The sequence below is a fragment of the Pelobates fuscus genome, chromosome 12, assembly GCF_036172605.1.
Source record: "Pelobates fuscus isolate aPelFus1 chromosome 12, aPelFus1.pri, whole genome shotgun sequence".
Lineage (NCBI taxonomy): Eukaryota > Metazoa > Chordata > Amphibia > Anura > Pelobatidae > Pelobates > Pelobates fuscus.
Genome location: NC_086328.1, coordinates 73,304,840 through 73,319,058, shown reverse-complemented (window position 1 = coordinate 73,319,058; position 14,219 = coordinate 73,304,840). Strand labels below are relative to the sequence as shown.

The window sequence follows — 14,219 nt, the reverse complement described above, 5'->3', positions numbered from 1 at the left end:
ATATTTTCACGTACTGCCTCAGGGATACGATATGGTTGCTGCCGTAACGGCGTTTCTCCCTATGTTTCTACACAGTGTACCGCAGCGGAGGTATATCCTGGTATGGCATAAAACATTCCTTGGTATCCCTGAAGCAGCTGAGATGCCTCACTCTTCTCTAAGGGGGTTAAGTTTTGACCCAAGCTTACTTGGTCAATAGTACACGGGGAGGTGTCTAAAAAAATCGGGGAGGGGCAGTCCCTCACTATCCTCGGAAGCGGGGGCACATATTGCGCTCACATCTTCAGTCCTCTCGAAACAGGGCTTGAGCATGTTTACATGAAAAGCTTTGGTCAGCCTTTCATCTGAACACTTGCTCACAATATAGGTGGTATGCACAGCATACCGATTTTTACAGGTGCAGAGGCAAGATGGAGATGGTGGGTTTAGCCGATATTTTGAGATTATAGGGAAGGAGGGATTGGTCTGAAAAGAGAAAAGTGCGACAGGTCAATCAGTTATAAAGCATAGGCAGGAAAAAAGCAGGTCAATAGAATGTCTGTCATAGTGAGTAAGAAAAAAAAATTGAGAGAGACCAAAGGAGTATGTGAGTGAAAGATCACAGCCAAAGTAGCTGTTATCTCCCTGCTTGAATGGTTCTTTGGTAAACAGGGTTATTGATTCTTTTAGCCTCTGCTCTTCTGTCAATCCAGTGGACAGTAACCAGGATGTTTTACCTCTCTAAAGTTTATCCAGTTCCATTGTCTTTAGTAATCTTTGTCTTTAACCCAGTCGTAATCTCCATGGTGGCATTGCTTCGCTGTTGAGTGATGGTGCAGGTTGGGATTGTGGACAATATACATTACATGCAGCTAGCATGCTGTCTGATGGTAGTTTTTCCATTGATCTATGGCACACACTGCAAGTTTATCAGATTACTTATAGAGGTGTTCCTTTCATGCCCAGGAATGGTGTGGTTCCCTTGTATCTGATGCAGATTTTGTTAATCTGGGTGACGTGCAAGCAGGCATGACTCTCTTAGTTCATGTTGCTCTCATATTATTGAGGTGGGAGGTATTTATTATTGTCTTACCCAGTGACATTTACTGGCACAGTGGTTGGACCAGGATTTGAATCTGGGTTTCTCAGTTCTAAGGCAGTGCCATTACCATGGTGCTAACCAGTCAATATATGTTTATTTGTTTGTTTTGTGTATATCTGTATAGTGCATGCAGATGTATTTTGTATTTTTATGACAATATTATGATATTTAAACCGTATATGATTATATATATGTGTGTGTAATGGATCAATTGAGGTATACATGAATCAATGCCTTGACCTGCCTATAATCTGGTGAAATGTGTGATGATAAAGATCAATCCCAGTGTATCATCCAGTGGAAAGCATCCACTTAAGAAAATATTTAATTTTGCTGCAAACCCACCCAGTTATTGATTAGGTTTAACAGCCCAATAGAATATGGGATCTTTAGCTAGACTCACCCACTAGGCTTATATAATAAAAATAAATAAATGTATGTGTGTGTGAGGCAAGGATGAGGTGTTTTCAGATGTTAAAAAAAGTTATTATCAAGGGTTTTTTTTTTTATGCCCACTTCCCTCACACCCAACTTTTGTCAGGGAAGGTGGCATGAATTTTTCGTTCTTACATAGTTACATAGTCTGCGAAAAGACTTGTGTCCATCAATGTGTCCATCAGCATGACTCCATGTTCTCTGATGGTGCGTTTGTTGGAGGTCATGGTCTGCACCTTCTGTGGTTGAAAACCACTTGTCCCTCTGGCTATGTCGCTTTTGTCTAGCTTTTCCTGTTGGATGAGGCTGGATGCGGTGGATGTGGCACCAGCACCAAAGTAAGTTGTCATATCAGAGGTCTTTAGTGGTTATGGTGTTCGGGTTATTAGGATACTGAAACCTCACAAATGTTCCCATTTAGAGTCCCAAATCCTGCTGCCCCTCTTTTCTAGGATCTCCATATTGTTGGCATACTCTGTGTATAACAGAGAACCACAGCAATAATATCACAATAACAGGTTTTTACAATTAAATTGTTTAAACAACTGTGTAAATAAGATGCATTGTTCTTATTAGTTAGCGACCTATATTTTTTCAGAACAGACCACACCCCCTTTCACACCACTAAACTTAACCTGTCAGTGTAATACCATAAAGGAACTGTGAAAAAATACAAGAGGAAGCCTAGAACTGGTAGTTGCCACAGACATATTCCACAAGAAAAGCGAATTTTACGAATTACTTCCTGAACACCATTAATACAATGGTTAGATCGTATGCAATAAATAGGTTCTGGAGTTACAGTTACTATGGAAACGAACATCAACAAAGATGGCGGCAAGCCACACCAGAGATCCTGTCCCGCCCTCGGTCTGCCTGCAGAGGGCGTTGTTTATCAGTGTCAGGAAGAGGTCACTGTATCCGGAAAGTACGAAGTCCTTGGCTGCCTGTGTACTGCGGGTAGAACCTTAGAACGTTCCTGGACCAATCACACGACGGGGGGCGGGGCCTGCCTAGTTTTTCCTTGTAGTTAGGGGATTTCAAAGCTGTGCTGCTGGTTTCCTGGGTGAGCGGTGAGTCCAGGCGGTTTATATACGGTAACAGGTATCGCTGTGTTATAGGCAGGCGAGGACTGTATTGTTTAAATAAATAATGTAAAGATGGAGCTGAACTCTGTGTAAGGCAGGCTAGTCACTTCTTTGGTTACTTGCTGTGCTGAGTCTCCTCTGGTCTCTCCAGCGATTCTGTTAATGTGATTGTGCAACTAATCCAGAGAGTGCTTCAATTTTATAGCTGTCTGGATATCATAAAAATGGTGCATCACACCTGTCCCTTCAGGTGTTGTGTACTGTGGTCTCTTACATGCTGAACCTCTATCACTTCAGGTGTTGTGTACTATGGTCCCTGAACACCCAGCATCTGTCACTTCAGGAGTTTTGTACTGTGGTCTCTTGCATGTTGAGCCTATGTCCCTTCAGGTGTTGTGTACTATGGTCCCTGAACACCCAGCATCTATCACTTCAGGTGTTGTGTACTATGGTCCCTGAACACCCAGCATCTGTCACTTCAGGAGTTTTGTACTGTGGTCTCTTGCATGTTGAGCCCATGTCCCTTCAGGTGTTGTGTACTATGGTCCCTGAACACCCAGCATCTGTCACTTCAGGAGTTTTGTGCTGGGGTCTCTTGCATGTTGAGCCTATGTCCCTTCAGGTGTTGTGTACTATGGTCCCTGAACACCCAGCATCTATCACTTCAGGTGTTGTGTACTATGGTCCCTGAACACCCAGCATCTATCACTTCAGGTGTTGTGTACTGTGGTCCCTGAACACCCAGCATCTATCACTTCAGGTGTTGTGTACTGTGGTCCCTGAACACCCAGCATCTATCACTTCAGGTGTTGTGTACTGTGGTCCCTGAACACCCAGCATCTATCACTTCAGGTGTTGTGTACTGTGGTCCCTGAACACCCAGCATCTATCACTTCAGGTGTTGTGTACTGTGGTCCCTGAACACCCAGCATCTATCACTTCAGGTGTTGTGTACTGTGGTCCCTGAACACCCAGCATCTATCACTTCAGGTGTTGTGTACTGTGGTCCCTGAACACCCAGCATCTATCACTTCAGGTGTTGTGTACTGTGGTCCCTGAACACCCAGCATCTATCACTTCAGGTGTTGTGTACTGTGGTCCCTGAACACCCAGCATCTATCACTTCAGGTGTTGTGTACTGTGGTCCCTGAACACCCAGCATCTATCACTTCAGGTGTTGTGTACTGTGGTCCCCGAACACCCAGCATCTATCACTTCAGGTGTTGTGTACTATGGTCCCCGAACACCCAGCATCTATCACTTCAGGTGTTGTGTACTGTGGTCCCTGAACACCCAGCATCTATCACTTCAGGTGTTGTGTACTGTGGTCCCTGAACACCCAGCATCTATCACTTCAGGTGTTGTGTACTGTGGTCCCTGAACACCCAGCATCTATCACTTCAGGTGTTGTGTACTATGGTCCCCGAACACCCAGCATCTGTCACTTCAGGAGTTTTGTACTGTGGTCTCTTGCATGTTGAGCCTATGTCCCTTCAGGTGTTGTGTACTATGGTCTTTGAACACCCAGCATCTATCACTTCAGGTGTTGTGTACTATGGTCTTTGAACACCCAGCATCTATCACTTCAGGTGTTGTGTACTATGGTCCCTGAACACCCAGCATCTGTCACTTCAGGAGTTTTGTGCTGGGGTCTCTTGCATGTTGAGCCTATGTCCTTTCAGGTGTTGTGTACTATGGTCCCCGAACACCGAGCATCTGTCACTTCAGGAGTTTTGTACTGTGGTCTCTTGCATGTTGAGCCCATGTCCCTTCAGGTGTTGTGTACTATGGTCCCTGAACACCCAGCATCTGTCACTTCAGGTGTTGTGTACTATGGTCCCTGAACACCCAGCATCTGTCACTTCAGGTGTTGTGTACTATGGTCCCTGAACACCCAGCATCTGTCACTTCAGGTGTTGTGTACTATGGTCCCTGAACACCCAGCATCTATCACTTCAGGTGTTGTGTACTATGGTCCCTGAACACCCAACATCTGTCACCTTTGTCATTTTGGGGTTCGAGTACTAATGGATACCTAGATGCTTACCCTCACTTAAGGGGTTACTCCAACCACCATGGATGTGGTCATAGTGGCAGAAGTCTATATGTGCAGTGTTTCTGCTTGAAACACTGTTCATATAGAGCAGTGATACCTTCGGAACTCTAGATGCAGTGGATTACATCTCCTGTAATACATTTACAGCCATAGTGTTGGCAAAGCATTGGAGTGCATTGCATTCTGAAAACAATGCTTTACCAAGTATAGTAAGAAAGTGGCTGGCATTAGAGACAGGAGTTTGTGAGGTGTGAGTGAATTCAGTGTACAACAAGAGTGAATGGGGGCCACAAACTGCCAACCTGCCAGGATCATATTCCAACTCTGTGTCCAGGAAAACACGGTAGATCTGACAAACCTAGTTTACATTTAAGATGACCATGTGGCCCTATTATTTACAGGTCTTTTAAGTGACATAGCCTGCAAGGTATCATTTTGCCTACGATTTAATATAATTTGTTCTGAGCAAAGTTCTTATTATGCCATAGAAATGTATATACCTCTTTCAAAATAATTTGTATTCAAATAATTTGTACTTCTTGGTTTTGTAGGTGTTTGACCATGACTATGAAGGACCTGGACCCTTCCGTGGTACTTCCCTTGTGTATAACATGTTTGCTTGTCTCTTCTGTGACTCTGGAAATTTTTTACGTCATGCACCGAGATGCAGGGAGTAGTTACTGGCCCCTGTTAATTCTGTCCTTCTACCTATTATTTAATGTTGTGGGGAACATGTGGAAATTTGTCCGAAGCAACCCCACAATTAAAGGAGTCTTCCTGGAGCATGGCAATGTGGGGCAAGGCTGGGTGTGAGTATACCATTAGATCCTCCAACCGAAAAAATAAATACATTTACAGTGGGAGCAATTTTCTCACTCGTTATATACAGCACACTACTTAGGTAGCAGTATTTCCTCACACATTAACCCACCAATGTTCTATTGTACAATTTCCTTAGTGTCATACAAGTCATAAAGCACAACAATAGGTGATGAACTGCTCCTAATAGTTACGGTTAACACCTTATTATACGGTACCCCTATTGTGTGTGTGTGTGTGTGTGTGTGTATATATACTTTAAAAAAAAAATTTTTTTACATGTGCAAAAACCCCCACAAACGACAAATAGTGCAATATGTCACATCAATTGTAGATATTAGATAGGTGCTTAAGAGGGCTAGCTCACTCTTTGCTTAGCTCAGAGCCCTGCTGTTTAGTGCTTGGACAGTACAATCCCTGTCTCAGTATGTATGAAGAACCATGGATTATATTCTGTAGTATTCCAATATATGGAGAGTGAAACAAAAAGAAGACTTTGATGGTGTAGTATGTCAATATAAAGATATTAGAGGAATATCGAGCAAAATAAATTGGAATATAAAGGAGTACACTTATTGGAAGACATGGTCAAATACTTTCAATAAAGATGAATTCTGAGAAAATCTAGATTTTAAAATGCTAAGATTGTCTACAAAAACGAATAACCTTTCAAAAACAGAGCATTATGCTTTAGGTTGTTTTTTTTCCTTCTTTTTTACCTCCGTAACGTTTAAAAAGGAATGAGATGGAGAGCAGGGAAAATGAAAAGTATGAAAGAGAAACAAAAAGAAAGAGAAAATGTTATAAAGAGAAAAATCCCCAATCTTACCCTGCAACAAACCTGATAATCTCCCTCCCAGAACGACTGCCAATCTTTTATTTTTTTGTTTGTGTTTTTTTGCTGTTTTGTTATTTTCTGCTAATCAAGGATTTTTGTCATTATTTTTTTATTTTTAGATATGTACTTTTAAAGTGACACTATAGTCACCAGAACAACTACAGCATATTGTATTTGTTCTGGTGAGTAGAATCATTACCTTCAGGCTTTTTGCTGTAAACACTGTCTTTTCAGAGAAAATGCAGTGTTTACATTACAGCCTAGTGATAACTTCACTGGCCACTCCTTAGATGGCTGTTAGAGATCCTTCCTGGGTCATGGCTGCCTAAAATGCATCCAAACATTGTGTCTCCTCCCTCTGCATGCAGACACTGAACTTTCCTCATAGAGATTAATTGATTCAATTCATCTCTATGAGGAGATGCTGATTGGCCAGGGCTGTGTTTAAATCATGCTGTCTCTGCCCCTGATCTTCCCCTTTGTCAGTCTTAGCCAATCCTATGGGGAAGCATTGTGATTGGATTAGGCTACCACTTCTGATGATGTCAGCAGACTGCTTGTTTTTTTTAGGCAAACAGCATGTAGATCTACAGCTTCTGGCTTGAATACAGTAAGATTTTGCTATATTTATGGAGGCATGAGAGGCCCAGGGGGGCTAGATGGTGGTTTTAACACTATAGGGCCAGGAATACATGTTTGTGTTCCTGACCCTATAGTGATCCTTTAAACATAACGATTAGTACGGACATATCCGCGAGTGTACGTTAAACTGCCTTGCAAGAACGGACATTCCCGCACCGCACAGCCACAGTATGGCCGAAGAGGCAGAGCTGATGCACTGAGTTCCCGCCAGTCCCACACCCCTGAGATGCCAGCGAGATCAGAGTTGCCGCCAGAGTTGCCGTCTGTCCAAAAACCCGACTAAAGGTAAGTATACTGTACAGTACTTTCCGTAGTCATTCTCAACTTGAGTCACAGCCCATTACAAACTTTCCTAAGCTGTCGAATGAGAGACATGTGGAATAAAATAATGTACAGTATAAGGCTTTTTGATTTATACAAACAGTGTACATTCACTTCTGCATGCATTTTGGATATTCCTGAGGGACACAGCAATTGACAATATATTTTGAATGCAAAACCTTCAACGTGACCCTAAGAAAAGTATCATTGTGAATTCTATTTACGAAGTTCAATGGGGGAACTCTATAAATGACTGTAGATGACTATAGCAATGCAGTACATGCATTGGGAAGTGAAAAAAGGTATTTCTTCACTTTAAGTACATTTTCGTTTTACATACATGCTCTGGTCCCATTGTGTACTTAAAAGTGGGGTATGCCTGTGTGTGTGTGTGTGTGTGTGTATTGAGTGGGAATTGCTAGAACAACACTGTGGATATTTAACTATTCTGAACGAAATGTGTTGATAGTAGTTGTGGCACTTCCCACATATCTTTCATAACAATGACATCCTGAGCTACTACAAGTTCATAACAATATTAATTTTCCCTGTTATTTTACCTAGGTATTGCTATACATGCCAGACGCATGTTCCCCCAAGATGTAATCATTGCTACAACTGCAATGTCTGTGTCCTTCGACGTGACCATCACTGCGCTCTTCTTGGACAGTGTGTAGGGCATTCAAACTATCGCTATTTTTTTTGTACCCTGTTTCATGGCTGGTTGGCTCTGCTTCTTGCGACCGTTCTTAATGCTGAGATATTTATGGAACTACTTAATGAAGGCATCAGCTTCCACAGCTTTTTCCTGCTTCTGATGCCTTGGATGATGCTAGTCACAGGTATGTGTATTTTATTCATAAAACCTATATGGCTATGATAAATGAAAAATAGATAATTTCCTAAAATATTATTGTTTGGTAAACCAGGGTGCCATGGTGATACCGATTGGGACCTGAAATAGAGCATTTATCTCTGTCCTGATGTGGAAAAAAACAAAACATTTCCTGTGGCCTGTTCCACAAAGACTGTTAGTGAGCAAGAGCTGTCTCTGCGTTTTGCAACTGCAGGGACAGCTTCTGAGATCCCCACGCTTTGCCGTATAGGATCTTGACTCACAATGCTGGGAGGATGGGACTTTATATCACCTTCTCTAAGCACTATGAGTATAAATGCTGTATGGGAGAGCAAGGGTATCCAAGTAACTGTCTTTGCTATTGCAGCACACAGAAACATCTTGTTAGATATCATGGACAGAATGTTGTATATTCCTATCTTCTCTTCGTACTCACTACTGACAAAGTGACCCGCCTGGGAAGACAAATCAGAATTATTCTAATTTTAAGTAGCATTATATGTGTGTTTGTGTCTAGATAAATCGTGCTTAGACCGACCATGTAATGGACCTGACATCTACAGAGGCACTTACATATAAGCAATTTAAAAAACATTACATTCTTCCCCAACATGTTGCCACAAGTTAATAAAAATAACTTCCTGTTCATGGCCTACCTGAAAGTAACATCTTATCATATCGAGACTTGAAATGTGTAGAAAGATGTTGGGTATTGTACAGTTTGTCATACATTAGCAGTGTACAGGGTTGTCTTAATACTGCATGTTTCGGACATTCTCTTATCTATAAGATAGGTGAAGCAGGTAATATGGGCTGTCACTTAAGGCATGTGAATGGCTCCGACACGCCAAGTAATAAACTTCATATGTTGCTTCTCTCAAAGAAATAAAAAAGCATTGACTGTACATTCAGTTGCACATAAATCCTGCAAAGATGATGATTTTTTTTTTTTTTTTCCAAATCCACTTTTTTTTTTTTTTCTTGTTACCAAATCCTTACCTGTCTATGGAGAACTTTTTATGAATTCATCAATTAATTTCAATAAATAATGTTATGGTATGATTTTGACTTTTTCAATGTTATTCACTTATAGTGATAATTCAAGGTTAATTCAAAGTGCATTTCAAATTTAAGGTGAAAATAGCTCCAAGAATACGTTATGTCCGTTATGCTTTCAGTTCAGGCATTCTTACTTAAGAAAAAAAAAAAAACGGTGTGTGTGTGTGTGTGTGTGTATATAAAATCATGGAATATTAAAATGATGTGTAGTCACAATGCAAACGTTTTATTGTTACCACTAAAGGATGGGGTCCATACAATCGTTAACTGTTTTTTCTTCATTCTAGGTCAAGTCACTCCGTCAACCTTCATTTTTGCATTTGTGGCCGACACTTGTGTTGTGGGCTTTCTCTTCTGTTTTGCTTTTCTCATCTTACATTGTTCTCTTCTATATTCTGGAGCTACAACCAAAGAATGGTTTGGTGGTCATGCACGTGCTTATGACCATGGCTGGAAGACAAATGTCAGAAACTTTTTGGGAGAGCGGTGGTACCTTATCTGGGTTTCTCCTTGGATAGAATCACAGTTAATTGGTGATGGAATTCATTTTACAGCTAGAAACATTGTTCAACCCAAGTCATCTCATCTTTAACTGTCATGTATGGGATAACAAGAAATCCCATTTATAAAATGGTAAGTGAACTAGTTTCTCTAATGCCGTTGGCCCCATACTCCTACAAAGGCTGGCAAATGGGACAATTGCTGCCCTGAGCCACTAGCACGGGAGGGCTGACAAGAGGAATGTTGGCTGCAGCCTCACACCCTTCTTGTGCAGTTTAAAATTGCAAAAGATATGTTGAGCCTACTACTGGCACAGCACTATAAGAATGTGGCAGCAGGCAAGAATTGTGCAGCACCTATTCTAGCCCAGCACTATGTAGGTTTATGTGTGGACTGGTGGCTTGTATACACACTGCTATTCAAGCCTGGACTGGTTAATTGGGATATTTCTCAAGGGACTGCAGTATATATTGACCAGACTATAAGATAATTAGAAATTTAATATTAATAGTTTTGACTTTGCTGGCACAGGGAAAATATTTATTTGTAAAGCATGCAGAGACCCCTGCAAGTGATCTTTCACTCTACGTAGGTCATATTGATGGAGGTTGCAGGAATTTATGATGTCAGAACCTGCAACTTAATTTGTCATTTTCATATGTTGTGTGTTTCATATAAGATCTGAGTCTCAAGACCATTCAGTCCTATTGCCAGCTATCCCCTGCCATACACATTGTTTATAATGTAAGGTAACATGGGCAATAAAAAAAAGATGTCAAGTTGGCTTCCAAATAGATACGTACTTTTTGTTGTTGTCCTGCAGAACAGACTTCCTAGTGAATGGAGATATGCACATATCCCAGAGATAAGACCATCATATCATACTTAAAAATGTATACTTTCTTCTTTTTCAGATTTTGATTGAAAATCCGCAGCTGAGACCTTGTCTTTGGGACATCCATTAGACAGCTGTATATAAGTTAAATATTGTTTCACATGTACAGAAATATGGTACTCTATTGTGTGTTTGTGTGCATACATACTATAAATAAGGAGTCAACTTTTTATATAATCCTTCCAAAGAATGTCTTAGTACATGCCTTCCAAACAGAAAACACATTTCAATTATATTTAGATAGATATTTGGCACTTTGAATTGAAAGAGGCTATTCAGTCTGCTTGGTAAAACCTTTTGATCAACACAGTTGCACATTATCACAATGATTTTTTATTTTTTTATTTTTATATTTCCAAGCAGAGATGACTAATATAACATCTGTCATTGAAAGGAACACTCCACGCACCCTGATCATTGCAGCTCAAATGGTTTGACAACTTATCTGGAGTTTGCCTACGCCATATCTGCATTCCTTGGAGCTGAAAACTCCTGCAAAAAGCTTCATATAGCTCTCCTAAAGCTAAACCCTGCCATACAAGGCATCAGCTGGAAGCTCTCAGCCAATGAGTGCGGCCTTGCACCACTGGGAAGAAACTTCCAACCTCAGAGGAAGCAGTAGCAATTTCTTAGCAGACTCCAGGCATGTTGGCAAAATTTTATTGCGGGACATTGCCCAAATTAAAAAAAAATATATATATATATGTCACTATTTAGCAAGTGTACCCCTAGTGAAAATATGTAAACACAAAGCGGAAACGGATAGTGAAGTATGTAAAAAAAAAATACAGTAAGGTGAGTGTAAATAAAATTATATGCATTCACACTTTATAGGAGTTTAGGTACAGCTCCAACGTCTAAGTTACCCTAACTTTTTTTTTTCCTTTTTTTTTTTTAATTTGGTGTATATTTAAAAACAACTTTCAAAAGATACAGATCTCATGTCTTCAGCCTTCTGCCCCATCTTTGACTTTCTGTGACTGTCCAATCAGACTTCTTAATGCAGCTCAATGAGAAGTCTTTGCAAGGCAGGTGCCTGCTTCTTCAGTTTAGTTCTAGTGAGACAAACAACCAGGAAGTAACAGGACCGATTGTCTGACAGCCAGGGGCGTGTAACAATGTTAACCCCTTAAGGACAGCGGGCATGCTATGCAGTCCTTGGGGACCCGGCTCTAGAAGCCAGCGGGCGGCATAGCACATCCACGCTGTCCAGGGGACTTACCTGCATTTTTCACACACAAAGGGGCACTTACACTGACGATATAATTATTGTGATACATTTTACGTATTTGACACACTAATATGTGTTCAGCAAAGTCTTCTGAGTATAACAGTACCCCTCATGTATAGGTTTTATGGTGTTTTCAAAAGTGAAAGAATCAAATATAAGGCTTGCGTTTCAGTTTTTTCACATTGAAATTTGCCAGATTGGATACGTTGCCTTTGAGACCGTATGGTAGCCCAGGAATAAGAATTACCCCCATGATGACATACCATTTGCAAAAGTAGACAATCCAAGTAAGTGCAAATGGGATATGTCCAGTCTTTTTTAGTAGCCATTTAGTGACAAACACTGGCCAAATTTGGCGTTCAAATTAGTGTTTTTGCAACACACACACACAGGTGTTTGAAGTGTTCATTTAAACAGTTTGACTATTCACTGTGGGATGGCAATAGTACATTATTGGCACCATAACCACTACAGTAGTGGTTATGGAGCTTGAAGTGTTCCTTCAACATCTGTGTGCACTTAGGGGGGTATCTTTGATGCCAATATTTTGTATGTAAGATAAATGCTAAACTGTTTTGGAATGAACATGTTACCAACAAGTGTCCCTGGTGTTTATAAACTGTCAGCTATGTTTTCAGTTCAGCTGTTTTGCTCTACTATGATGTGATGGTATCTATAAATTAAACATTATAAATCCACCGTATTTGTACACCAGAGGGGAGGACAATCTTGAGTGCTGACTATTGTTAGCTTTTTTCAGAAGCAGTCAAACTGCATCCCCAAGATTAAGTTTAGGACAGGGAGGTAATTTATTTAGAATTATTACCATAGGCATCACTGAACTCTGCTGAGGTATCTCATTTTAATCTCTGAAGGACCAATGGCATTATTATTTTTGTAGTCCGAACAATCTGGTCTCAAAACACCATGTGACAGCATGATACAGTATGTGACAGCATGATTCCATATAGTCACCCTGACCCCTTCATCCCAATAAAGTGTTCTGGGTGCAGGGTTAAACCTACCTCTAGTTGCTGCCTTCCTTTTACTCACTAGAGGCGTCAACTCCTCCAGACCAAGTAAAACTTGATAGCAGCATTTCATTGGAGCAGTATGGCGTTTGGCCATGCCTGCATAGCTCTATTGATTGCTCCTCTATGAGAAGCAACGGAGTGGAGGTGAAAGCAAAGATGTCAGCAGTAGTGATGTCGCGAACATGAAATTTGCCGTTCGCAAATGCAAATTTGACTTCCGCAAATGTTGGCGAACCTGGCGAACCGCCATAGACTTCAATAGGCAGGCGAATTTTAAAACCCACAGGGACTCTTTCTGGCCACAATAGTGATGGGCCCCCACCCACCTGAGCGGTGGGTGGGGGCCCTAAACAAGAATAAAGGGGGGGGGGGGACCTAATGTCCTCCCCCCTGGCCCCCACCCCTGAGCGGTGGGTGGGGGCCCTAAACACAAATTGGGGGGGGGGATCTAATGTCCTCCCCCCCGGCCCCCACCCCTGAGCGGCGGGTGGGGTCCCTAAATACCAATGAGGGAGGGGGAACTATTGTCCTCCCCCTGTCCCCCACCCCTGAGCGGCGGGTGAGGGCCCTAAATACCAATAGGGGGGACGACCTAATGTCCTCCCCCCGGCCCCCACCCATGAGCGGCGGGTGGGGGCCCAAAATACCAATGAGGGAGGGGGAACTATTGTCCTCCCCCTGTCCCCCACCCCTGAGTGGCGGGTGGGGGCCCTAAAAAAAAGTGTGTCCCCCCCGGGTGACCAGGGGTCCCCAAACCCCTAGTCACCCCCTCCCCCCCAAAAAAAATGGTCCCCCTACCTACCCCCCTCACCCTAAAAATAATGAGGGGGGAGTCAATAAAGCTAAAAACATGTAAATAAATAAAAATAAACTTACCATTAGATGTCTTCTTTTTTCTAAAATCTTCTTTCTTCAGCCACCAAAAGGGCAATTAAAAAGCCAATATAACCGTCACACTTTAAAAAAAAAAGCGCAAAAAAAAATTAATCCTTCGTAACCCGTGACTCTGGAACCAACCTCTACGGTTGCGCAGACACTGAAAGCATGGGATACTATCAGGAGAGCCCCCCACATATCTCAAACACCAAGCCCGATGACCCAAATACCGCACAATCCTCAGATAGGAGGAGGACTGCCGCAGGCGGCATGGTCCTTCCTTGGAGAGGAGGAATCATTCCCCATACATAGGCTGCTAACCAACACAGGCGTGACCCCCCTGAGGGAACTAATGGAGGGCGACCAACCTACCAGCCTACAAACCTTCCGTTATATGCAACTCAGATCATACTATCGGACACTCCCGGACAAGGAAAAGCTACATAGGGACTTAACCTGGTTCGAAACACTCTGTGACCGCAAAACT

General features: G+C 41.9%; 1 protein-coding gene across 2 annotated transcripts in view; it reads left to right on the top strand.

Moving 5' to 3' along the window:
• ZDHHC24 (zinc finger DHHC-type containing 24) overlaps window positions 1-11,550 on the top strand; it is a 177,988-nt gene extending 166,438 nt beyond the window's left edge. Inside the window, exons 1-5 of one of the 2 annotated variants that reach the window (XM_063438590.1) lie at window positions 2,483-2,589; window positions 5,212-5,469; window positions 7,845-8,122; window positions 9,483-9,828; window positions 10,611-11,550. In XM_063438590.1, the coding sequence (XP_063294660.1) occupies window positions 5,222-5,469; window positions 7,845-8,122; window positions 9,483-9,787 (831 nt within the window). In that variant the 5' untranslated portion in view covers window positions 2,483-2,589; window positions 5,212-5,221 and the 3' untranslated portion in view covers window positions 9,788-9,828; window positions 10,611-11,550. Of the gene's footprint in view, window positions 1-2,482; window positions 2,590-5,211; window positions 5,470-7,844; window positions 8,123-9,482; window positions 9,829-10,610 lie in introns of those variants that run through there. The other variant, XM_063438591.1, reaches the window with a different exon arrangement.
• Window positions 11,551-14,219: the final 2,669 nt, after the last annotated feature.